The following is a 27500-nucleotide window of genomic DNA, read 5'->3' as shown; positions in this document are numbered from 1 at the left end:
ACACACACACACACACACACACACACTGAGGACAATTTACAATTTGCAGAAGCCAATTCATCTACGAACCTGCTTGAGAAGGAACTGCAGATGCTGGCAAATGGAAGGTAGGCAAAAATGCTGGAGGAACTCAGCGGGTGAGGCAGCATCTATGGAGCGAAGGAAATGGGCAACGTTTCGGGACGAAACCCTTCTTTCAGAGTTTGTTTGAAGCCGTGTTTAATGGCCTGATGGCTGTGGGGCAACAGGAGATAGGAAATAGGAAATAGGAAATAGGAAATAGGCAACGTTTCGGGCCGAAACCCTTACGGGTTTCGTCCCGAAACGTTGCCTATTTCCTTCGCTCCATAGATGCTGCTGCACCCGCTCCAGCATTTTTGTCTAATCTACAAACCTGTACGTCTTTCGAGTGTTGGAGGAAACTTGAAGCCCCCTGAGACGTCACCTATCCATTCCCCCGCACCGATGCTGCCTGACCCGTTGAATTACTCCAGCACTTTGACTTTTGCTCAAGGTTCCAGCATCTGCAGTTCCTTGCGGCTGCTCTTTGACCAAGTTATTGGATGTGGCTGAGAGTCACAGAGACATGCAGCACGGAAACAGGCCCTTCGGCCCGACCTGTCCATGCCGACCAAGACGCCAGATCTAAACTAGTTCCATCTGCCTGCATTTGGCCCTTATCCATCTGAAAGTTCTCTATCCCTGCATCTGTCCAAATACTTTTATTGCATTTGCCTCAACTACCTTCTTTGACAGCTCATTCCATTTACCCACCATTCTGAGTGGAAAAGTTGACCCTCCAATTCATATGATGAAGGAATGGGTCGACTGGGCTTGTACTCACTGGAATTTAGAAGGATGAGAGTGGATCGTATAGAAACATGTAAAATTCTTAAGGGGTTGGACAGCCTAGATACAGGAAAAATGTTCCCATTGTTGGTTTATACTCTCTAGAATTTAGAAGATTGAGGGGGGATCTTATAGAAACTTACAAAATTCTTAAGGGGTTGGACAGGCTAGATGCAGGAAGGTTGTTCCCGATGTTGGGGAAGTCCAGAACAAGGGGTCACAGCTTAAGGAAATCCTTTAAAACCGAGATGAGAAGAACTTTTTTCACACAGAGAGTGGTGAATCTCTGGAACTCTCTGCCACAGAGGGTAGTTGAGGCCAGTTCATTGGCTATATTTAAGAAGGAGTTAGATGTGGCCCTTGTGGCTAAGGGGATCAGAGGGTATGGAGAGAAGGCAGGTACGGGATACTGAGTTGGATGATCAGCCATGATCATATTGAATGGCGGTGCAGGCTCGAAGGGCCGAATGGCCTACTCCTGCGCACCTTTCTATGTTCTATCCAGGCGATTTAGGAGCGTGAATAAGGGGGTAGGTGGGGAAAATTGAATGGCGGTGCTGGCTCTAAGGGCCAAATGGCCTACTCCTGCACTTGTTGTCTATAGGCCATTTAGGACTGAGGTGAGGAAAAACCTTCTTCACCCAGAGAGTTGTGAATCTGTGGAATTCTCTGCCACAGAAGGCAGTGGAGGCCAATTCACTGTATATATTCAAGAGAGATTCAATATATGGATGGGAAGGGAATGGAGGGTTATGGTCTGAGCGCAGGTATATGGGACTAGGGGAGATTATGTGTTTGGCACAGACTAGAAGGGTCGAGATGGCCTGTTTCCGTGCTGTAAATTGTTATATGGTTATATGGTTATTAGAGAGATAGGTTCAGCTCTTGGGGCTAACGGAATCAAGGGATATGGGAAGAAAGGAGGAACGGGGGTACTGATTTTGGATGATCAGCCATGATCATATTGAATGGCGGTGCTGGCTCGAATGGCCTACTCTTGCACCTATTTTCTTTGTTTCTTTGTGACACTCTGCCTCTGAATCTGAATCTGACACTCTGCCTCACTCAGTATCCAGTTCTGCCCTGTGCCTCTGTTTCAGTCTGACCTCTCCGTTAAACCACCAATATCCAGGTGACTGTTTCAGCCACCTACACGGGCAACAGCAGTGCAGGACTGAGATCGCTTGAAGTCTCTGTCTCACGGTTTATTAACTAATCCTCTGGGGGCATTGTGACAAATTTGAAAGCATGGCATCGGAATGCAGTCCATACACTGGTGGAAGACGACACAAAGTGCTGGAGTAACTCAGCGGGCCAGGCAGCATCTCTGGAGAGAACAGATTCACAACTCTCTGGGTGAAGAAGGTTTTTCCTCACCTCAGTCCTAAATGGCCTATAGACAACAGGTGCAGGAGTAGGCCATTTGGCCCTTAGAGCCAGCATCGCCATTCAATATGATCATCCCCACCTACCCCCTTATTCTTACACTGTGACCCCCCCCCTGGTTCTGGACTCCCCCCCAACATCGGGAACATTTTTCCTGTATCTAGGCTGTCCAACCCCTTAAGAATTTTACATGTTTCTATACGATCCACTCTCATCCTTCTAAATTCCAGTGAGTACAAGCCCAGTCGATCCATTCCTTCATCATATGATTTGGAGGGTCAACTTTTCCACTCAGAATGGTGGGTAAACGGAACGAGCTGTCAAAATAGGTAGTTGAGGCAAATGCTATCAAAGCATTTGGACAGATGCAGGGATAGTGAACTTTCAGATGGATACGGCAGGCAGATGCAGGCAGATGGAACTAGTTTAGATCTGGCGTCTTGGTCGGCATGGACAGGTCGGGCCGAAGGGCCTGTTTCTGTGCTGCATGTCTCTGTGACTCTCAGCCACGTCCAATAACTTGATCAAAGAGCAGCCGCAAGGAACTGCAGATGCTGGAACCTTGAGCAAAAGTCAAAGTGCTGGAGTAATTCAACGGGTCAGGCAGCATCGGTGGGTGGGGAATGGATAGGTGACGTCTCCAGGGGGCTTCAAGTTTCCTCCAACACTCGAAAGACGTACAGGTTTGTAGATTAGACAAAAATGCTGGAGAAACTCAGCGGGTGAGGCAGCATCTATGGAGCGAAGGAAATAGGCAACGTTTCGGGACGAAACCCGTAAGGGTTTCGGCCCGAAACGTTGCCTATTTCCTATTGCTTAGCTCCTGTTGCCCCACAGGCATCAGGCCATTAAACACGGCTTCAAACAAACTCTGAAAGAAGGGTGATATTCGGGTTGAGACCCTTCTTCAGACTCTCTTTATTTCTAACTTCCCCCATGCTGCCTATAGACCTTTCTATTTCTAACCTCTGCTTCCAGATCCTGGGGTCCAGATAGCCACCTGCAGTGGAATGATGGACAAGGGCTCATTAGTTTAGTTTAGAGATAGATACTGCTTGCAAACAGGCCTTGTGACCCACTGAGCCCATCCACACTGACCAGCGATCACCTGTACACTGGTCCTATACGGCACGCCGTTGACAATTTACTGAAGCCAATTAATCCACGAAACCTGCACGTGGTTGGCGTGTGGGAGGCAGCCCACGCGGTCACGGGGAGAACGTACAGAAGGCACGTGCAGTCGGGATCAAACCTGGGCCTCTGGCGCTGTGAGGCAGCAACTCTACCGCTGCGCCACAACTCAGGAGCTTGGACGGGGAAGAATTTGCACATCGTGGGCGGATGTTAAGGCTGGAGGGATAAGCTCGCTCTTTGCTTCCGAGAAACCAGAAGCAGCGCTCGGCTCTCCGACCACGGACGTCTTTACAAGGACGTGATGGTGTTGCTACACTTGTAAAGAATCTTCCCCGAAACTTTATTGAAGGCTGCCGTGGCTCCTGCCTTGCGTTTGACTGGACTAGCGGCATAAATATTTTATTGACGAGATATTTCATTGTAAACTCTAATCATGTTAGAAAATCAATTTAATAATTGATTATGTCCATCTCTCTAGTGACGTGCAGAGTACTGAACAGACTTGAGCAAAAGTCCAAAGCATTTTATATTCGAAAGATTAACTGTGGTTTACTGGTGTCTCTATGGGCTGTTGGTCACCAATAAGACACTACAGTCCCTTAAAACCAAAATCCTCTGCATTTTGTTCAATGCCAGGTCTTTCAGGAATGGGATGGGGGGGGGGGAGAGGATTACTTCTCTGTGCAACAGGTTCAGAAGGGATAGGAGCAGAAGGAGGCCATTCAGCCCATTGAGTCTACTCCGCCATTCTATCACGGTTGATCTATCTTTCCATCTCAACCCCATTCTTCTAGTTGGTGTGTCTAGAACCGGGGTCAGGATATCAAAGTTTGACATTTGGGGTGGCAACAGGCCCTTCAACCCACCGAGTCCGTGCCGACCAGCGATCCCCACATATTAACACTACACTAGGGACAATTTTTTTACATTTACCAAGCCAATTACTTTTCAGCTTTTTCTTTAAAAAAAAAATTCCCTTTTTACCTCCCGCCTACAATATTGAATATGAAAAAGAATATGTGATTTTGTGATTCCGCTTGGGGAACCTGCATCCGGTGGGCATGAACATTGAATTCTCCCAATTTTGTTATCCCTTGCTGTCTCCTCCCCTTCCTTAGCCCTCGGGCTCCTCCTCCCAGCCCTTTGGCTCCTCCTCCTTTTTCCTTCCTTCTCCCCGCCACCCCCTATCAGTCTGAAGAAGGGTTTCGGCCCAAAACGTTACCTATTTCCTTCGCTCCATAGATGCTGCTGCACCCGCTGAGTTTCTCCAGCATTTTTGTCTACCTGTGATTCTGTTCCTTTCTGTTTGTTTGGTTGTTTGTATTTTGCACAAAGTCCGCGAGCATCACCACTTTTCATTTCACCGCACATCTCGTATGTGTATGTGACGAATAAACTTGACTTGAATTAACCTATAAACCTGCACGTCTTTGGAGTGTGGGAGGAAACCGAAGATCTCGGAGAAAACCCACGCAGGTCACGGGTAGAACGTACAAACTCCGTACAGACAGGACCCCGTAGTCGGGATCGAACCCTGGTCTCCAGCGTTGCATTCGCTGCAAGGCAGCAACACTACCGCTGCGCCACCGTGACCCCTTTTAACATTGACCTCATCATCCACCTCAACAATAAAAAAAACCCACACAAACTGCAACCAAGTCATCTTTACTCCTGAGAGACACAACAAGCTGGAGTAACTCAAGGAGTCAGGCAGCATCTGTGGAGGAAAGAAATCGGTGATGCTTCGGGTTGGGGCCTTTCTTCACAGAGACCACCTACATGAGAACAACACTGGGTAAAGAGCAGTGATTTTTCACAAAAATGTTGAGTGTAGATCTAATAGGAAATCTCTGTCCTGGGCATCTGCCAAAAAACCAATTGCCTTGATTGGCCAAAGTCCTTATCATCATTTTCAACAGTAATTGGGATTTGGATGAAGATCAGAAGTTGACATCATGGCTCCTTCGAAAGGAGGCTCGGGGAAAATTGGCCAGGAAATTATCATAAAGCCATCATTTGATTTGATTTTTTTTCCCCTCCTCTCCTTGCCCAGTTTTATTGCCAGACTCAGTCCCTTGATTAATATCTAGAACTCCGGCTCTCTGTGGACGGCCAAGGTGGTGCAGTGGTAGAGTTGATGCTTTACAGCGCTTGCAGCACCGGAGACCCGGGTTCGATCCTGACTACGGGTGCTGTCTGTACGGAGTTTGTACGTTCTCCCCGTGACCTGCGTGGGTTTTCTCCGAGATCTTCAGTTTCCTCCCACACTCCAAAGACGTGCAGGTCTGTAGGTTGATTGGCTCGGTGTAAAATAGTGACTTTATTCTGTGTCGTGCTCTAAATCCTGGTCTCCAAATCTGAGGAAAGACATTCTTGCCAAAGAGGGAGTACAGAGAAGGTTCACCAGACTGATTCCTGGGATGGCAGGACTTTCATATGAAGAAAAACTCGGCTTGTACTCGCTAGAATTTAGAAGATTGAGGGGGGATCTTATAGAAACTTACAACATTCTTAAGGGGTTGGACAGGCTAGATGCAGGAAGATTGTTCCCGATGTTGGGGAAGTCCAAGACAAGGGGTCACACAGTTTAAGGATAAGGGGGAAATCCTTTGGGACTGAGATGAGAAAAATATTTTTCACACAGAATCTGTGAATCTGTGGAATCTGAATCTGTAGAATTCACTGCCATAGAAAGTAGTTGAGGCCAGTTCATTGGCTATATTTAAGAGGGAGTTGGATGTGGCCCTTGTGACTAAAGGGAACGGGGGTATGGAGAGAGGCAGGTACAGGATACTGAGTTGGATGATCAGCCATGATCATATTGAATGGCAGTGCAGGCTCGAAGGGCCGAATGGCCTCTACTCCTGCACCTATTGTCTATGTTTCTATGTTTTCCCTCTCTGAGAGCCGTTAAACGGCATTATGTTCTGGTTTTTCATGCCAGCAACTCACTGGTAATTGGACCTGCATGTTGTGCCAAGGGAGGGGCTTATGCTCGCTCGATAGTTAGATTCCAATGACGTTGGTTCATGAATTCTTGTCATCGGAGCAGAATTAGGCCATTTGGCCCATCAAGTCTACTCAGCCATTCAATCATGGCTGATCTATCTCTCGCTCTCTCTCTCCTGCCTTCTCCCCATAACCCCTAACACCCGCACTTATGTGGCAGGGGATTTATGGAATTCCCTGTCACAGAGGGTAGTGGAGGCCAAATCACTGGATGGATTTCAGAGAGAGTTATGCCCCTGTCCCACTTGGGAAACCTAACCGGAAACCTTTGGGGACTTTGCGCCCCACCCATGGTTCCCGGAGGTTGCAGGAGGTTGCCGGAGGTTGCAGGTAGTGGAAGCAGGTATGGAGACTGACAAAAACCTCCGGGAACTGCACGGAAACCTTGGGTGGGGCACAAAGTCTCCAGAGGTTTCCGTTCAGGTTTCCTAAGTGGGACAGTGGCATTAGATAGAGCTCTAGGGGCTAGTGGAGTCAAGGGATATGGGGAGAAGGCAGGCACAGGTTATTGATGGGGAACGATCAGCCATGATCACAATGAACGGTGGTGCTGGCTCGAAGGGCCAAATGGCCTTCTCCTGCACCTATTTTCTACGTTTCTATGTAATCAACAATCAATCAATTTCCGCCTCAAAAATATCCACGGAGTTGGCCTTCTGTGGCAATCTTCTTATCGAAAATTTTTATTTAAAAAAAAAAATGACAGGTTGGCTGAATGGCCTGTTTCTACGTTGTATCTCTAATCGAAACTTCACTCGCGGTGAAGGGTTTTTAACATTCAGGAAATCCCACAGAGTTTGACTGTCCGGAGAAGATTATGTATCAGGTTTGCAATTAATAAGCTTAAGGAAGGGCTCACTTAATTGATAATTGCATTAAGTCTGATTATGAGGTGGGAGGCTATTCAACTGCTTAGCTCCAGCTGATTGTTGGTTTGTATATACTGAGGTAAATTCGATAAGAGGGTTACTTAGATCCAGTAACTCAGCGGGACAGGCAGCATCTCTGGATGGAAGGAATGTCTGTGAGTAGGATGGTGTTATAATGTCCTATCCAGGGATGCTCCCATTCCCGCTGAGTTACTCCAGCATTTGGTATCTATCTTTGTCGATGTCAGGACAGCAGCGGTAGAGTTGCTGCCTCGCAGCGCCAGAGACCAGGGTTCGATCCCGACTACAGGTGCTGTCTGTACGGAGTTTGCACGTTCTCCTCGTGACCTGCATGGGTTTTCCCCCCTGAGATCTTCGGTTTCCTCCCACACTCCAAAGATGTACAGGTTTGTAGGTTAAGTGGCTTGGTATAAGTGTATAGAAACATAGAAATTAGGTGCAGGAGTAGGCCATTCGGCCCTTCGAGCCTGCACCGCCATTCAATATGATCATGGCTGATCATCCAACTCAGTATCCTGTACCTGCCTTCTCTCCATACCCCCTGATCCCCTTAGCCACAAGAGCCACATCTAACTCCCTCTTAAATATAGCCAATGAACTGGCCTCTACTACCCTCTGTGGCAGAGAGTTCCAGAGATTCACCACTCTCTGTGTGTAAATTGTTCCTAGTGTGTGTAGGGTAGTGTTAGTGTGCGGGGAGGGGCTCATAGAAACATCCACAATCAGTACCCCGTTCTTGCCTTCTCCCCATGTCCTTTGACTCCGCCATCTTTAAGAGCTCTATCCAACTTTCTTGAACGCATCCAGAGAATTGGCCTCCACCGCCTTCTGAGGCAGAGAATTCCACAGACTCACAACCCTCTGTGTGAAAAGGTTTTTCCTCATCTACGTTCTAAATGGCTTACCCCTTATTCTTAAACTGTGTGGCCCCTGGTTCTGGACTCCCCCAACATTGGGAAAATGTTTCCTGCCTCTAGCGTGTCCAAACCCTTAACAATCTTATATGTTGTTAAGATCAGACCATTTCTAATTCCACAGAGCGATGCTCACTAGAGTATATTTCCTGAGCACATTTATAAGCAGGGTTGCGGCAAATATGTTTCTATGCTACACTAGCCTTTCACTAAAGCTGCCCTAACACTGTTCTGCTGCTACTGCAAGTCGGTGGGCAGCTGGTGAGTGTGTTTGCCATGTCACTGTTACCCCTGCTCTCGCTGGCTGTTTCTCTCGGAGTCTTCAAAAGAGGGGTAAGGATTGGCTTAGCGGTACTGAGCGAAAAGGCCCAGATCTCCCCGTTAATGAGCTGTTAATAATTGCTTTTACGGGGCTGACTGATGGCTGCGTTGGGACCAATGACTTTTATCATTCAGATGAGAGAACAGGTTTTTTTGTGTGGTACTCAAAAAATTGATTTTCCAGCATCCTGCAGTTCCTTCTTAAACAGATGTTTTTTTGCGTGCTTAAGAAGGAACTGCAGATGCTATAAAATTGAAGGTAGACAGAAATGCTGGAGGAACTCAGCGGGTGAGGCAGCATCTATGGAGCGAAGGAAATAGGAGACCCTTCTTCAGACTGATGTGAGGGTCAATTGGAGAAGTAATGTACGTGTGTGTGTGTGTACGTGTGTGTGTGTGTGTGCGTGTACGTGTGTGTGTGTGTACGTGTGTGTGTGTACGTGTGTGTGTACGTGTGTGTGTGTGTGTGTGTGTGTGTGTGTGTGTGTGTGTGTGTGTGTGTGTGTGTGTGTGTGTGTGTGTGCGTGTGTATGTACGTGTGTGTGTGTGTGTGTGTGTGTGTGTGCGTGTGTGTGTGTACGTGTGTGTGTGTATGTGTGTACGTGTGTGTGTGTTGGTTGCTGTTTGCTGTTTGCAATGACTGCATTGGAGAAGGACACAGGAATAAACCAATATTCTTGCTATTGAGGGAGTGCAGCGTGGGTTCACAAGGTTATCTCTGGAGTTTCGAAAGGACGAGAGGGTATCTTATTGAAACTTATAAGATTATTAAGGGTTTGAAACATTTTGAGGCAGGAAACATGTTTCTGATGTTGGGGGAGTCCAGAACCAGGGGCCACACACAGTTTAAGAATAAGGAGCAAGCCATTTAGAACGGAGACGAGGAAACACTTTTTCTCACAGAGTGGTGTTGAGTCTGTGGAATTCTCTGCCTCGGAAGGTGGTGGCCGGTTCTCTGGATACTTTCAAGAGCTAGGTAGATAGGGCTCTTGAAGATAGTGGAGTCGGGGGATATGGGGAGAAGGCAGGAACAGGGTACTGTTTGAGGATCATCAGCCATGATCACATTGAATGGCGGTGTTGGCTCAGAGGGCCGAATGGCCACTCCTGCACCTATTGTCCAGCGGCAGTTAGACACTGCCGGGCAGGCGGCAGCTGGTGAAGAAAGAGCCCGAATGAGGAGAAAATGAATTCTGCCACGGGCACAAAATGCTGGAGTAACTCAGCGGGACGGGCTGCATCTCTGGAGAGAAGGAACGGGTGACATTTCGGGCTGAGACCCTTCTATAAGTCTCTGACATCCTGAGAAAAACAATGCAAGCGGGGAACATCTAAAGCAACAGGTGTCCTAAATTTTCTGAGACCAAACTTCCATCATTATTCAACTTCTATCAAGGAAAAGTTATACTTCACCCTCGTTAGACCATATTTGGAACTAAGCAGTTGCAGCATGGGACCCCATACACAAATAGAAACATTTCTCCCATCCAACATGTCCAAAGACCCACAGCTGGATTTGTTACGAATATTTATGTGTGTGTGAGAGAGAGAGAGATAGAAGCGAGTGTTACCAAACTTCAGAATTCACTGGTCGGGGTGGAACCCTCTCCTAGACACATGTAAAGCTCATGTAAATGTCAAATGGTCAGCTCGCCATAGATACCCAAACCTTAACCTATTGTGAGCTGACGAGAGCATTCAATCTAATTTGAGATACCAGCTACCAAGACAGATGTGTACAGCAGTTCATTCTTCCCCCACATAATTAAAGCATGGAGTAATCTTCACCCTACCATAGTTATTCAACTGGACACAACTAAATTTAATGTAGCTCTTCTCCAAGAACCCTTTTTTGCTCAAGTCCACCCTACGCCACCATCAGTTTAAATTCCCTTTGGAATATTTTGGTGGACCAAGAAGAAGAACCAAGCCTATCCAATAAGTCTTTCAACGCTGTATGATGTTTTGACTTATTGTCTTGATGTTTTGATTTATTGAATTGATGTTTTGACTTCTTTATTTATGATTCAAGAGAGTTTATTCTCATGTGTTCCAGATCGGACAATGAAATTCTTGCTTTGTTTCAGCACAGCAGAATATAGTAGGCATAAATATAGAACAGATCAGTGTGTCCATATACTATTGAAAATATATATACACACATAAATAATCAGATAATAATAATAATAATAATAATCTTATTTATATAGCACATTTTTAGTCAACTTGCATTGACCCCAAAGTGCTTCACATAATTACATTACATTTACACACAGGCAAAGGTGGGTGAAGTGTCTTGCCCCAAGGACACAACGACAGTATGCACTCCAAGCGGGATTCGAACCGGCTACCTTCCGGTCGCCAGCCGAACACTTAGCCCATTGTGCCATCTGTCGTCCCAGATAAAGTGCATTGGGCTATGAATGTTCAGAGTTTTGTTTGAGTTGAGTTCAATAGCCTGATGGCTGTGGGGAAGTAGCTATTCCTGAACCTAGATGTTGCAGATTTCAGGCTCCTGTACCTTCTAACTGAAGGTAACGGGGAGATGAGTGTGTGGCCTGGATGGTGTGGGTCCTTGATGATGCTGGCTGCCTTTTTGAGGCAGTGACTGCCCATGGACAGTGCAGACCTGTGTCGTCACCCATTCCTTCTATTCAGAGATGCTGCCTGTCCCACTGAGTTACTCCAGCATGTTGTGTCCACCTTCGGTGTAAGCCATCATCTGCAGTTGCTTCCGACACACGCGCAGGTTTGTTTCCGTGTTCTAAGATTTGGATTCGTGGCTGAAGAGCAGCCAGGATGAGCTTTGAAGAGTGAGTGAACCTTTCCCGTGTGTGTGTGTGTGTGTGCGCGCGCGTGCAACATCTCCCGGTGAGGTTCAATGTCGATGGGTCTACAGGCTGCAGGTTTTGCTGCACTACTGCACAAAGTAAGAACAAGTTGCTTTGGACTCCCTGCAAGATCTCGGTGGGAAATGCACAATCTCAGCCGCAGCTTGGCTTACGGACCTGATTCGAGTGCGTTCAATTCCTTCCCCATAATTGATACAAAGCCTGTAATTACAGGCTTGGTGACAGCTGGCAAGTTGAAGACCTGTGTTTAATAGACTCTTGCCTTGCGGGTAAAACACTGGAGGAATGTGTTGCACTTTTTCCAACGTCCCCGTCAACATCAGGGCGCAGTGGTAGAGTTGCTGCCTTACAGCGCCGGAGACCCAGGTTCGACCCCGACTACAGGTGCTGTCTGTACGGAGTTGGCACGTTCTCCCCGTGACCTGCCTGGGTTTTCTCTGAGTTCTTTGGTTTCAAGTTCAAGTTCAAGTGAGTTTATTGTCATGTGTCCCCTGTATAGGACAATGAAATTCTTGCTTTGCTTCAGCACACAGAACATAGTAGGCATTTACTACAAAACAGATCAGTGTGTCCATATACCATAATATAAATATATACACACACATGAATAAATAAACTGATAAAGTGCAAATAACAGAAAATGGGTTATTAATGATCAGAGTTTTGTCCGAGCCAGGTTTAATAGTCTGATGGCTGTGGGGAAGTAGCTATTCCTGAACCTGGGCGTTGCAGTCTTCAGGCTCCTGTACCTTCTACCTGAAGGTAGCGGGGAGATGAGTGTGTGGACTGGATGGTGTGGGTCCTTGATGATACTGCCAGCCTTTTTGAGGCAGCGACTGCGATAGATCCCCTCGATGGAAAGGAGGTCAGAGCCGATGATGGACTGGGCAGTGTTTACTACTTTTTGTAGTCTTTTCCTCTCCAGGGCGCTCAAATTGCCGGTTTCCTCCTGCACTCCAGAGACGTACAGGTTTGAAGGTTAAGTGGCTTGGTACGAGTGTAGTAGGGTAGTGTTAATGTGCGGGGATCGCTGGTCAGCATGGACTCGGTGGGCCGAAGGGCCTGTTTCCGTGCTGTAAGGCAGCAACTCTACCGCTGCCCGTCCCGCTGAGTTACTCCAGCCTTTTTGTGTCTATCTTTTGTATAGTCTGACTTTGTAGGACAGGGTCCCGACCCAGAAACGTCACCCATCCTGTTTCTCCAGAGATGTGTTCAAAATCATCAGAGGAACAGATCGGGCAAATATCCTTTGCCCAAAGTAGGGCAATCGAGAACCAGAGGACATAGGTTTAAGGTGAGGAGGGGGTAAAGATTTAATAGGAACTCGAAGGGTATCTTTTTCACACAAAGGGTGTTGGGTGTGTGGAACGAGCTGCTGGAGGAGGTAGTTGAGGCAGGTACTATCGTGATGTTTGAGACGTTATATTTAGACCGTTTCAGCATCGGATGAAGGGTGGTCAAGAATAATAAATAGCTATCTCCTGTTTTCTATCTCTTCTTTCTCTATCTCTCTATTCTTTCTCTTTTCTTCTTTCCATCTTCTATCTTCTCACTGTTCGGTATCACGCACTTCTCTATTTTTCTACTAGTCTCTTTCTTTTCTTTCTTTTACTGCTAAAAAAAAAAGAATCTTTACATAAAATGTAACATGTCAATATATATTAGGTATCTACAAGGTACTTCTATTAAAATTTAAAAAAAAAAGAAATATTTAGACATGGATAGGAAAGGTTTAAAGGGAAGGTAGACAAAAATGCTGGAAAAACTCAGCGGGTGCAGCAGCATCTATGGAGCAAAGGAAATAGGTAACATTTCGGGCCGAGACCCTTCTTCAGACTGATAGGGGGTGACGGGGAGAAGGAAGGAAAAAGGAGGAGGAGGAGGCTGGGGGATGGGAGGAGACAGCTCGGGGGCTAAGGAAGGGGAGGAGACAGCAAGGGCTAACAAAATTGGGAGAATTCAATGTTCATGCCCGCCGGATGCAGGCTCCCCAAGCGGAATATGAGGTGCTGTTCCTCCAATTTCCAGTGTTGCTCACTCTGGCCATGGAGGAGACCCAGGACAGAGAGGTCGGATTGGGAATGGGAGGGGGAGTTGAAGTGCTGAGCCACCAAGGTTTAAAGGGATATGGGCCAAACATAGGCGGGGGGGGACTAGTGTAAATGGGACACGTTGGCCGGTGTGGGCAAGTTGGGCTGAAGTCTTACCATGCTGTAAGACTCTATGACGCTTCAAATGCGGTCTCATACAAGGTCCTGTACAGCTGTAACATAATAACACAACTTCTGTACTCAATGACCTCACAGATGAAAGTCGAGGGGCCAAAAGATTTCTTGACCACCCTATCTACCTGTAACGCCACTTCAGTTAATTGTTTCTATTCCTTTTGTGTATTGATCAGCATCTGCAGTTCTAAAGCTGCAGAGAGTGACTCAGCGGGACAGGCACCATCTCTGGAGTGAAGGAATGGGTGACGTTTCGGGTCGAGGCCCTTCTGCAGTTCTTTAGTTTCTCCACCTGTCCATGTTCTCCGGAGTTGCCCGCTGATGTCACTCCAGTGCTTTGGCCCCTTTCATTTATGAACCAGACTCTGCAGTTCTTTGTTTCTTCAAGTTAGTTGGTTATTTGGTCGTGAACAATGGGTTGTTACTTCAAGGCTCTCAGCCCTCTAAGGGGTTGCCATGTGACGGGCAGCTCTCTGGCGGGTCCAGAGACACAGTGAAGAGCCCTTGAATAAACAGACGCGCACTTTGTTCCAAGCTCTGCGCCTTTTGCGTTGATGAACGAAGCAGTGGGCTGCACCAGAGGTTCTGAATCCGCTCAGCACATTTGCTTCAGATCCCAGGCCGATACTTGAGCTGCCTTAAGATTCAGATTCAGATTCAGATTCAATTTTAATTGTCATTGTCAGTGTACAGTACAGAGACAACGAAATGCATTTAGCATCTCCCTTGAAGAGCGACATAGCAAATGATTTGAATAAATAATAATAAGTGTCCGGGGGGTGGTGGTGATTGGCAGTCACCGAAGTACGTTGTTTAGTAGAGTGACAGCCGCCGGGAAGAAGCTGTTCCTGGACCTGCTGGTTCAGCAACGGAGAGACCTGTAGCGCCTCCCGGATGGTAGGAGGGTAAACAGTCCATGGTTGGGGTGAGAGCAGTCCTTGGCGATGCTGAGCGCCCTCCGCAGACAGCGCTTGCTTTGGACAGACTCAATGGAGGGGAGCGTGGAACCAGTGATGCGTTGGGCAATTTTCACCACCTTCTGCAATGCCTTCCGGTCGGAGACAGAGCAGTTGCCATACCATACTGTGATACAGTTGGTAAGGATGCTCTCGATGGCGCAGCGGTAGAAGTTCACCAGGATCTGAGGAGACAGATGGACCTTCTTCAGTCTCCTCAGGAAGAAGAGACGCTGATGCGCTCTTAAGTTGAGGGGAATCGAGGATCAGAGGACATAGGTTCAAGGTGAAGGGGAAAAGATTGAATAGGAATGTGAGGGGTAACCTTTTCCACACAAAGGGTTGCCAACTGTCCCATATTAGCCGGAACATCCCGTATATTGCGCTAAATTGGTTTGTCCCATCCGGGACCGCCCTTGTCCCGTATTTGACCGCTACTACTCGGGTCGAGGGGACTGTCGGGCGGAACCTCGGTGAAAAAGTTTTTCCTCCTCTCAGTCCTAAATGGCCGACCCCTTATTATTAAACTTGGTTTATACTCTCTAGAATTTAGGAGATTGAGAGGGGATCTTATAGAAACTTACAAAATTCTTAAGGGGTTGGACAGGCTAGATGCAGGAAGATTGTTCCCGATGTTAGGGAAGTCCAGGACAAGGGGTCACAGCTTAAGGATAAGGGGGAAATCCTTTAAAACCGAGATGAGAAGAACTTTTTTCACACGGAGAGTGGTGAATCTCTGGAACTCTCTGCCACAGAGGGTAGTTGAGGCCACAGTTCATTGGCTATATTTAAGAGGGAGTTAGATGTGGCCCTTGTCGCTAAGGGGATCAGGGGGTATGGAGAGAAGGCAGGTACGGGATACTGAGTTGGATGATCAGCCATGATCATATTGAATGGCGGTGCAGGCTCGAAGGGCCGAATGGCCTACTCCTGCACCTAATTTCTATGTTTCTATGTGACCTGAGTCTGGGTCTAATAAAGGGTTCCGAACAGAAACATCACCCATCCCTGTTCTCCAGAGATGCTGCCTGCCCTGCCGAGTTGCTCCAGCACTGTGTGTCCCTTCTTAACCCCCCCACAATTTTGCGTATCTTCTCTGCAATGTGCAACGGTTCACTTCTCAATTTAGGTGCTATTGTTGAATTTAATCAAACTCGCCTTGTAGGGATTTGGAATTCACAATTACTGCTTCAGTAGGCTGCCTCGGCCTACCTGTGTTGCCATGGTTACGCAGGCCTGTAAAGCCTATTGTGATCTGTTCGGGTAAGCGGTTTCTGCCTATACCCCAGGAGGATGTGGAGCTATTGATGTGGTCTTTTGTTTGAGGAGAAAAGGAAAAATCTTCCTACCTTTTTCTTCTGTTGGCGCTCTGATTATTTACCAGAGGCCTGGACTCTTAACCAGGGGACCGTAGTTCGGATCTTTTAATTGACTGTGGAATTAAAATGTTTAGTTTGGTTTATAATTGTCACCTGCACTAAGATACAGTGAAAACCTTTTGTTTGCCAGCTACACAGTTTTAAAAACGACACCACATGAAAACAATCAAACAGTAAATGGGACAATATTTAGCACAAAAAAGTCAGATTAAATAAAGTTCAAAGCTCATAAGTGATAGGAGCAGAATTAGGCCATTCAGCCCATCAAGTCTACTCTGCCATTCAATCATGGCTGATCTATCTCTCCCTCTTAACCCCATTCTCCTGCCTTCTCCCCGACACCCGTACTAATCAAGAATCTATCTATCTCTGCCAGAAAAATATCCATTGACTTGGCCTCCACAGCCTTCTGTGGCCTCCACTGAGGTAGATGGGAGGTCAGGACTGCTCTCTTACCGATGAAAGGAAGCCTAAGTTAGGTTTGGCAATTTGGGTAATGACCTAGAATGTAAAAGGATATTCTTCCCAGCGATCACAAGGAAACAGAATTGTTAGATGAAAAGCCATGAAAAGATGCACAGTGCTAGATTAACTCAGCTGGTCAGGCAGCATCTCTGGAGATCACAGATAGATGACGCCTCTGGTCGAAGCCTTTCTTCAGACTAACCCTCTTGGATCAGAGGGCCCAGTTTCTATGTGACTCCCCACACTGTGAAAGGCCTGGATATGGTTGATGTGGAGTGGATGTTTCCACTAGTGGGAGAGTCTAGGACCAGAGTCCATCGCCTCAGAATAAAAGGACGTACCATTAGAAGGGAGATGAGAAGGGATTTATTTAGTCGGAGGGTGGTGAATCTGTGGAATTCATTGGCCAAGTCAGTGGATATTTTTTAAGGTGGAGATTGATAGATTCTTGATTAGTACAGGAGTCGGGGGATGTGGGGAGAAGGCAGGAGAATGTGGTTGGGAGGGAAAGATAGATCAGCCGTGATTGAATGGTAATAAAGGCAGGTTTTATCACTCCAGTGTTGCAGTAGAAGAATTGTTGCCTTGCAGCGCCAGAGACCCTGGTTCAATTCCCACTAGAACCCCTGTCTGTACGGAGTTTGTACGTTCTCCCCATGACCAATCTTCCTGCATCTAGCCTGTCCAACCCCTACAACATTCTTAAGGGGTTGGACAGGCTAGATGCAGGAAGATTGTTCCCCGATGTTGGGGAAGTCCAGAACAAGGGGTCGCACAGTTTAAGGATAATGGGGAAATCTTTTTGGACTGAGATGAGAAAAAAAAAATTTACAGAGAGTGGTGAATCTGTGGAATTCTCTGCCACAGAAGGTAGTTGAGGCCACAGTTCATTGGCTATATTTAAGAGGGAGTTAGATGTGGCCCTTGTGGCTAAAGGGATCAGGGGGTATGGAGAGAAAGCAGGTACAGGATACTGAGTTGGATGATCAGCCATGATCATATTGAATGGTGGTGCAGGCTCAAAGGGCCGAATGGCCTACTCCTGCACCTATTTTCTATGTTTCTATGACCTGTGTAGATGGATTTTCTCCGAGATCTTCGGTTTCCTCCCACACTCCAAAGACATACAGGTTTGTAGGTTAATAGGCTTGGTGTAAATGTGAACTGTACCTAGTGTGTGTAGGGTAGTGTTGATATGCCGGGATCGCTGGTCAGTGCGAGCGTGGTGGGCCGAATGGCCTGTTTCCGTGATGCATCACTGAACCAAACTAGTTTTGGTCCAATTCCAGCACTCACACCAGGAAGGATGTCAAAAAATTGGAAAGAGGCAATTCACTGGAATGGGTCCAGGGATGAGTGACTTGGAGCAGAGAGGATTCAAAATTAGGTTTGTTTTGATAAATCAGGAGAAGTTATTTCCATTGTGAGCTTATGAAGATGTTGCCAGGACCTGAGCTGTAGGGAGAGGTTGAGCAGGCTAGGACATTATTCCTTGGAGTGCATAGATAATCTTATAGAGGTGTACGAGCTCATGAGAGGAATAGATTTGGTGAATGCACAACTTTTCATAAGTTCATGTAATAGGAGCAGTTCGGCCCATCAAGACTATTCCATCATTCAATTGTGGCTACACACAAAAAGCTGGAGTAACTCAGCGGGACAGGCAGCATCTCTGGAGAGAAGAAATGTCTCCTGAATCATCAGGCTGTTGAACACTTCAACCGACTAAAGGATGGATTGTCTTAAGACGTTGGGCTTTGCCTTGTTTTGCACTATATTGGGTTGTTATTTATTGAACTTTGTATGTGTATCATATTATTTATCGTGTACTGTGCCTGCACACTTGTTCATCTGCTGAAAGATAGAATTTCATTGAAGATGGACACAAAATGCTGGAGTAACTCAACATAGTAATGGATCGGAGAGAAGGAACGGGTGACTTTTCGGGTCGAACGGAGACGAGGAAACACTTTTTCTCACAGAGAGTTGTGAGTCTGTGGAATTCTCTGCCTCGGAGGGCAGTGGAGGCAGGTTCTCTGGATGCTTTCAAGAGAGCTAGATAGGGCTCTTAAAGATAGCGGAGTCAGGGGATATGGGTAGAAGGCAGGAACGGGGTACTGATTGGGGATGATCAGCCATGATCACATTGAATGGCGGTGCTGGCTCGAAGGGCCAAATGGCCTACTCCTGCACTTATTGTCTATTGGCCCTTCTTTGGACTGAGAGTCAAGGGAAAGGGAAATGAGATATAGACGATGTGGAGATATGTGGAACAAATTAATTAAAGATATACAAAAAAGTAACAATGGTAAAGGAAACAGGCCATTGGTAGCTGTGGGTTAGGTGAAAATCTGGCACCCATACCCATGCGACTGTTAGTCACAGAAGCAGTTCTACAAACCCGTGTAACAATCGCTCCACACTCTTAAATCTATATTCCCACAGCAACATTTCTATTCCCTTATCCTGTATCTGTACACTGTAAATGGATCGATTGTAATCTGATATTGTTTCGAGAAAATCTTTTCACTGTATCTCGGTACATGTGACAATAAACTAGATGTGTGGGAAGGAACTGCAGATGCTGGTTTACATTGAAGATAGATTTAAAAAAATGCTGGAGTAACTCAGCGGGACTGGCAGTATCTTTGCAGAGAAGGAATGGGCGATGTTTCAGGTCGGGACTTCTTCAGATTGATCATTAGAAACTCAGCGGGACTGGCAGGCAGTATATCTGGAGAGATGGAATGGGTGACGTTTCGGGTCGAGACCTTTCTTCAGGCTGACTCTCACTCTGAAGAAGGGTCTCGACCCGAAACGTCGCCCATTCCTTCTCTCCAGAGATGCTGCCTGCCAGTCCCGCAGAGTTATGCCCCCGTCCCACTTAGGAAACCTGAACGGAAACCTCTGGAGACTTTGCGCCCCACCCAAGGTTTCCGTGCGGTTCCCAGAGGTTGCAGGTGGTTGCCGGAGGTTGCAGGTAGTGGAAGCAGGTAGGGAGACTGACCAAAAACCTCCGGGAACTGCACGGAAACCTTGGGTGGGGCGCAAAGTCTCCAGAGGTTTCCGTTCAGGTTTCCTAAGTGGGACAGGGGCATTACTCCAGCATTTTTTTTTTTTTCTGTCCGTCTTTGACAATGAGCGAAACTGAAACTGGAAACTGAGAACGAGTTGCCGACAATGAGGCTCACTGCTGATGTGCTCTGATCTCTTGCAGAAGAAGGCGAATTTTTCATGAAGGTCCTGATTCCCAGTTACGCTGCTGGTTCGATCATCGGCAAGGGAGGCCAGACCATCGTCCAGTTGCAGAAGGAGACGGGCGCCACCATCAAGCTGTCCAAATCCAAAGACTTCTACCCTGGTGAGTCCTGCGGTCCGTGCTGAGAGCGTACGGGGAGTGGGGGAAGGTCTCGCTGAGCCGATCCACGGTGCAAGTGGTCCTTCGTGGATCAACCCCCTGGTTGTGCCGACCACTAGCGCACTGCTGTGGTTTTGTTGTCTTGAGATGGCTCCAGGATTGGGATGACATGATCCATGTGGAACGCTTTACTAACACCTATGAGAGAGAAGCGAGTGTCACCAAACTTCTGAATTCTCTGGTCGGGGTGGAACCCTCTCCAAGACACACACACACACACGTGAAGCTCACCGTTTGACCTGTTTGTACAAAATGTTAAATGGTCAGCTCGACATAGACTACAAGACCTACACCAAACCCAAACCCAATTAGGAGCAGACGAGGGCATTGGATCCAATTTGTGATCCCAGCTACAAAGACAGACGTGTACAGCAATTCGTTCTTCCCCCGCACAATTAAAGCATGGAATAATCTCCACCCAACTATAGTTACCCAACCAGATGCAACTACATTTAAAGTAGCTCTTTCTTCCCAATAACCCTCTCTGGCTTAAGCCCTCCCTTCACCACCTCCAGTTTAAATTCCATTTGGAGGACCAAGGAGGACAAGAAGAAGAAGGTGTAAAATGGCCTCCCTTCCACTGGGGGCATCAGCCTTGAGGGATGGTGATCAAAGGGCTTGAGGGGCAAGGCTTAGGCCATTCGGCCCATCAAATGCATTCAATCATCAAGCTACACAGTTTTAAAAACAACACCACATGAAAACAATCAAACAGTCCACAATGCAAACATAAATGGGACAATATTTAGCACAAAAAAGTCAGATTAAATAAAGTTCAAAGCTCATAAGTGATAGGAGCAGAATTAGGCCATTCAGCCCATCAAGTCTACTCTGCCATTCAATCATGGCTGATCTATCTCTCCCTCCTAACCCCATTCTCCTGCCTTCTCCCCATAACCTCTGACACCCGTACTAATCAGTGAAGCCTCCACAACAATATCCCATCCAGCAGTCCCAGGGCAGGGAGAGTATGGATTAATACTGAGTCAGCCTCCCTTTCTCCTGCCCCTGATTAGGGAGTGTACGATGCCTTCATACCATCCCACCAGACACCCAGAGCTGAATTGTAGAATTAGAAACGTAGAAGCAAAGAAAACAGGCCACAAGGGAGTGATAGACAGCCATGATTGAATGGCAGAGCAGACTTGTTTAGGAAAATAGACAATAGGTGCAGGAGTAGGCCATTCGAGCCAGCACTGCCATTCAATGTGATCATGGCTGATCATCCCCAATCAGTACCCCGTTCCTGCCTTCTCCCCATACCTCCCCATTTTTTCACACAGAGAGTGGTGAATCTCTGGAACTCTCTGCCGCAGAGGGTAGTCGAGGCCACAGTTCATTGGCTATATTTAAGAGGGAGTTAGATGTGGCCCTTGTGGCTAAGGGGATCAGGGGGTATGGAGAGAAGGCAGGTACGGGATACTGAGTTGGATGATCAGCCATGATCATATTGAATGGCGGTTCAGGCTCGAAGGGCCGAATGGCCTACTCCTGCACCTAATTTCTATGTTTCTATGTTTCTATCCCCTGATTCTGTTAACCCTATCAAACTCTCTCTTGAATATATGCAATTAAGTGGCCTCCACTGCCTTCTATGGCAGAGAATTCCATTGCCTGGTGATAGACAAGGAACTTGCAATGTGTAGGAAGGAACTGCAGATGCTGGTTTAAACCGAAGATAGACTCAAAATGCTGGAGTACCTCAGCGGGACAGGCAGGGAGGAGAAAGGAGAAAGGAAGAGGAGGAGGCTGAGGGAGAGCTGAGAAGGGGAGGAAACAGCAAGGGCTACCGGAAATTGGAGGTCAATGTTTATGCTGCTAGGGTGCAGACTGCCCAAGCAACTTCCCTCCCTCCACCACCTCCAGTTTAAATTCAATTTGGAATATTTTGGAGGACCAAGAACTGCCTGAATCTGGAGGTGTGTGTTTTCACACTTCTGGAGAAGAAACATCTTCCCCACCTCAGCGCATCGACATCCTTCACGAAAGACTATCACTCTCCGCCAGTCCTGTTCGTTGTTTGGTGTGGTCTCAGTACAGGTGAGACCACACCAAAACTGTACGCAATACTCCAGGTGTGGTCTCACCAAGACCCTGTACAACTGCAGTAGAACCTCCCTGCTCCTATACTCAAATCCTTTTGCTTTCATTGCAAAAGGATTTGAGTATAGGAGCAGGGAGGTTCTACTGCAGTTGTACAGGGTCTTGGTGAGACCACACCTGGAGTATTGCGTACAGTTTTGGTCTCCAAATCTGAGGAAGGACATTATTGCCATAGAGGGAGTACAGAGACGGTTCACCAGACTGATTCCTGGGATGTCGGGACTGTCTTATGAAGAAAGACTGGATAGACTTGGTTTATACTCTCTAGAATTTAGAAGATTGAGAGGGGATCTTATAGAAACTTACAAAATTCTTACGGGGTTGGACAGGCTAGATGCAGGAAGATTGTTCCCGATGTTAGGGAAGTCCAGGACAAGGGGTCACATCTTAAGGATAAGGGGGAAATCCTTTAAAACCGAGATGAGAAGAACTTTTTTCACACAGAGAGTGGTGAATCTCTGGAATTCTCTGCCACAGAGGGTAGTTGAGGCCACAGTTCATTGGCTATATTTAAGAGGGAGTTAGATGTGGCCCTTGTGGCTAAGGGGATCAGGGGGTATGGAGAGAAGGCAGGTACGGGATACTGAGTTGGATGATCAGCCATGATCATATTGAATGGCGGTGCAGGCTCGAAGGGCCGAATGACCTACTCCTGCACCTAATTTCTATGTTTCTATGTTTAAGTGAGCCTCCAAATGGCCAACTCTTGATTTTGCTGCCAATTCATGCGTTCCCCTTCGTGAAACAGGACAGGAAGAGTCGACGTGTTAGTGGAAACTTGTGTTTCCTCTCTCTGTCATTGCCCGACCAGTCCCGGAAGCTTGGAACACAAGGGGGAATTCTTCTTTCTGTTTCACCGTTAGGTGCGATCAGGATTGATTTATGAACTGACTCCACAAATGGCTCTTTTCCCCATGTCCCTTGGTACCCCCGGGTAACATAGAGGGAGTGCAGAGACGGTTCACCAGACTGATTCCCGGGATGTCAGGACTGTCTTATGAAGAAAGACTGGATAGACTTGGTTTATACGCTCTAGAATTTAGAAGATTGAGAGGGGATCTTATAGAAACTTACAAAATTCTTAAGGGGTTGGACAGGCTAGATGCAGGAAGATTGTTCCCGATGTTGGGGAAGTCCAGGACCAGGGGTCACAGCTTAAGGATAAAGGGGAAATCCTTTAAAACTGAGATGAGAAGAACTTTTTTCACACAGAGAGTGGTGAATCTCTGGAATTCTCTGCCACAGAGGGTAGTTGAGGCCACAGTTCATTGGCTATATTTAAGAGGGAGTTAGATGTGGCCCTTGTGGCTAAGGGGATCAGGGGGTATGGAGAGAAGGCAGGTACGGGATACTGAGTTGGATGATCAGCCATGATCATATTGAATGGCGGTGCAGGCTCGAAGGGCCGAGTGGCCTACTCCTGCACCTAATTTCTATGTTTCTATGTAACGCAAAACCATCAATCTCCGAGTTAAAATGAGCAATTACCCACCACAATCTGATGTCCGTTAAATTGTGGTGGTGGGTTCAATCTCCCTCCCTCCCTTCGTGATCAGTTTAGTTTAGAGATACAGCGCGGATAAGGGCCCTTCAGCCCACCGAGCCCGTACTGGCCAGCAATCCCCGCTCATTAACACTATCCTACACACGCAATGGGAACAATTTACACATCCAGCAAGCCAATTAACCTGCAAACTGGTACATCTTTGGAGAGTGGGAGGAAACCGAAGATCTTGGAGAAAACTCACGGGGAGAACGTGCAAACTCCGTACAGACAGCACCCGTCGGGGTCGAACCCCGGGTCTCCGGCGCTGCGAGGTTAATTCCCGGGATGGCGGGACTGTCATATGCTGAGAGAATGGAGCGGCTGGGCTTGTACACTCTGTGGAGTTTAGAAGGATGAGCGGGGATCGCATTGAAGCATATACGATTGTTAAGGGCTTGGACACGCTAGAGGCAGGAAACATGTTCCCGATGTTGGGGGAGTCCAGAACCAGGGGCCACACACACAGTTTAAGAATAAGGAGTACGCCATTTAGAACGGAGACGAGGAAACACTTTTTCTCACAGAGAGTGGTGAGTCTGTGGAATTCTCTGCCTCGGAGGGCAGTGGAGGCCGGTTCTCTGGATGCTTTCAAGAGAGAGCTAGATAGGGCTCTTAATAATCAAGGAATATGGGGAGAAGGCAGGAACGGGGTACTGATTGGGGATGATCAGCCATGATCACATTGAATGGCGGTGCTGGCTCGAAGGGCCGAATGGCCTACCCCTGCACCTATTGTCTATTGTACCTGCCTCAATTACCTCCACTGGCTGCTCGTTCCATATACCCATCCCTCTTTCTCAACTTGACTCCTAAATATTTGGCTCTGATTTCTTTTGTATCTCTTTCTCGTCTCTGTCTCTCTAAGCTGCCGATATCGGTTATTTTTATCCACCTCAGCAGTCACCCTTAATATCTTGAATTTTTTATTTTAATAACTGGCCTTCTAAATTCCAGGGAATACAGCCCTAGTTTGTGTGATGAATTATGTGTGGCCTTGTTCTCTCCGCTGTGCTCGGGGAATGTTGGCCTAGATTTTGTGTTTCAGTGTCTGGGGCGGGTCTTGAACCTGCAACGTTTGTGTCAAATAGATGAGATATATTGGGGCGGCATGGTGGCGTAATGGTAGAGTTGCTGCCTTACAGCAGCAGAGACCCAGGTTTGATCCTGACATGGGTGCTGTGTGTGTGTGTGTGTGTGTCTGTGTGTGTGTGTCTCTAAGTGTGTCTGTCTGTGTGTGTCTCTAAGTGTGTCTCTAAGTGTGTCTGTCTGTGTGTCTGTCTGTGTGTCTGTCTGTGTGTGCGCGTGTGTGTCTCTAAGTGTCTGTGTCTGTGTCTGTGTGTGTGCCTGTGTGTGTGTGTGTGTGTGTGTGTGTGCCTGTCTGTGTGTGTGTGTGTCTGTGTGTGTGTGTGTCTGTGTGTGTGTGTGTGTGTGTGTGCCTGTCTGTGTGTGTGTGCCTGTCTGTGTGTGTGCCTGTCTGTGTGTGTGCCTGTCTGTGTGTGTGTCTGTCTGTGTGTGTGTCTGTCTGTGTGTGTGTCTGTCTGTGTGTGTGTCTGTGTCTGTGTGTGTGTCTGTCTGTGTGTGTGTGTGTCTGTCTGTGTGTGTGTCTGTGTGTGTGTCTGTCTCTGTCTGTGTCTCTGTCTGTGTCTGTGTGTCTGTGTCTGTGTCTGTGTCTGTGTCTGTGTCTGTGTCTGTGTCTGTGTCTGTGTCTGTGTCTGTGTCTGTCTGTCTGTGTCTCTGTCTGTGTCTCTGTCTGTGTGTGTCTGTGTCTCTCTGTCTCTGTCTGTGTCTCTCTGTCTCTGTCTGTGTCTCTCTGTCTCTGTCTGTGTCTCTCTGTCTCTGTCTGTGTCTCTCTGTCTCTCTCTGTGTGTCTGTCTACCCGTTACCACGTGGGTTTCCCCCGGGTGCTCCGGTTCCCACCCCCACCTCACGTACAGGTTGGTGGGTTAATTGCTTTGATAAACTGTCCCTAGTGTGCAGGGCAGTCTTCGTGTACGGGGATCGCTGGTCGGCACGGACTCGGTGGGCCGAAGGGCCTGTTTCTGTGCTGTATCTCTAAACTAAACTAAACGATCACATGGAAAGAGGCCCTTCAGCCCATCGAGCTCCTGTCTGCACCGATCCTCCAATAATGCCATTTATTCTCCCCATATTCCCATCAGCTCCCTCTGTGATTCTCGTTGCAAGGGGTAATATACAGAGGGCTGTGCACCATGCAAGCACACATGACTTTGGGACATTCTCCCCAACTTGAAGCAGAGCGATAGAAACTGTGGCCAGTTGATGGGGAATGTGGCTAGGATAAATATTGAGATTCATGTTTGAATTAGTAGATAACACAGAATGCTGGAGTAACTCAGCGGGACAGGCAGCATCTCTGGAGAGAAGGAATGGGTGACGTTTTGGGTCGAGACCCTTCTTCAGATTGAGTTAGTAGGATTCGGGTGACACAGCTGGTAGAGCTGCTGCCTTGCCGCGCCAAAGAGATTGGTTCGATCGTGATCTCGGGTGCTGTCTGTGTGGAGTTTGCGTGATCTCCCCTGGAGGAAACTCCCACATACTGCACCCGAGCTCTGGATCAAAGCGGGTTTCCTCCGGGCGCTCCGGTTTCCCTCCCACATCCCAAAGACATGCAGGTTTGTCGGTTGAAGCAAAATGCTGGAGTAACTCAGCGGGGCAGGCAGCATCTCTGGAGAGAAGGAATGGATGAATGGATGAATGGATATGCAGGAAGATTGTTCCCGATGTTGGGGAAGTCCAGAACAAGGGGTCACAGCTTAAGGATAAGGGGGAAATCTTTTAAAACCGAGATGAGAAGAACTTTTTTCACACAGAGAGTGGTGAATCTCTGGAACTCTCTGCCACAGAGGGTAGTTGAGGCCAGTTCATTGGCTATATTTAAGAGGGAGTTAGATGTGGCCCTTGTGGCTAAGGGGATTAGGGGGTATGGAGAGAAGGCAGGTACGGGATACTGAGTTGGATGGCGGTTGAATGGCGGTGCAGGCTCGAAGGGCCGAATGGCCTACTCCTGCACCTAATTTCTATGTTTTCTATGTTTTCTATGACATTTCGGGTCGAGACCCTTCTTCAGACTGAGAGTCAGGGGAGAGGGAGACATAGAGATATGGAAGGGTGAGGTGTGAAAACGAGAGATCAAAGGGGACAGATCAAGGATCATTGTTAATCAGGAGGGCAGTGAAACTAGTCGTAGAATTAGGGTGGGGAGGGATGGAGAGGGAAAGCAAGGGTTACTTGAAGTTTGAGTCGAAGGAATGGGTAACGTTGTGGGTCGAGACCCTTCTTTAGCTAAGGGCATTACCAGAGCCCCCACACACCCACAATTTGGACTGTTCATACTGCTTAACTCTGGGAGGAGGTACCGCAGCATGAGGAGCGGGACAACCAGGTTCTGCAACAGCTTCATCCCCCAGGCCATAAGATTACTGAACAATCAACAAAACCGAGGCTAGAACTTTTTAAATATCGACTCTTTTAAAAAACTTTTTATATATATTTATTTTACAGAACCATGCACATGAGGCATTTTTATGGACGCACCTAGCACTTTTTACTATTACCTGATTTTTGGAGAGTCAAATGCAACGAAATTTTGTTCAAGGTGCACTGTGTCTAGGTGTATATCTGAATGACAATAAAGTTTTCATTCATTCATTTGGTCTGAAGGAGTTTGTATCGTTCTCTCTGTGGTCGTGTGGGTTCTCTCTGGGTGCTCTGGTTTCCTGCGGTTTGTTGGAAAATTGTAAATTGTCCCTAGTGTGTGTGTGTGTGTAGGATAGTGTTAGTGTGCGGGGATCGCTGGTCGGTGTGGACTGGGTGGACAGAAGGGCCTGTTTGCATACTGTATCTCTAAAGTAAACTAAATGAATATGGACAGATGGCCCATATCCCCATTGTCTCCTGGTTCTTTGAGCGGCCAGCCTGCGAATTCAGTGAAGGGAACTGAGAGGAGATTTCTATGCAAGGGCTTGTGTGGAGACTCTCGAATACCAGGGAGATTTGCATCTCAATGAGGTCCCGTCTGTATGTAAAACTGGA

General features: G+C 47.4%; 1 protein-coding gene across 1 annotated transcript in view; it reads left to right on the top strand.

Moving 5' to 3' along the window:
• The window catches only part of LOC129714168 (RNA-binding protein Nova-1-like), a 111889-nt gene that overhangs the window by 16280 nt on the left and 68109 nt on the right, over positions 1–27500 (top strand). The window contains 1 exon segment of the mRNA XM_055663670.1: positions 19598–19741. Within this exon segment, the coding sequence (XP_055519645.1) occupies positions 19598–19741 (144 nt within the window).

This window comes from Leucoraja erinacea, chromosome 38, assembly GCF_028641065.1.
Source record: "Leucoraja erinacea ecotype New England chromosome 38, Leri_hhj_1, whole genome shotgun sequence".
Classification (NCBI taxonomy): domain Eukaryota; kingdom Metazoa; phylum Chordata; class Chondrichthyes; order Rajiformes; family Rajidae; genus Leucoraja; species Leucoraja erinaceus.
The sequence above is the reverse complement of the archived record's forward strand: the minus strand, read 5'-3'. Positions and strand labels throughout refer to the sequence as shown.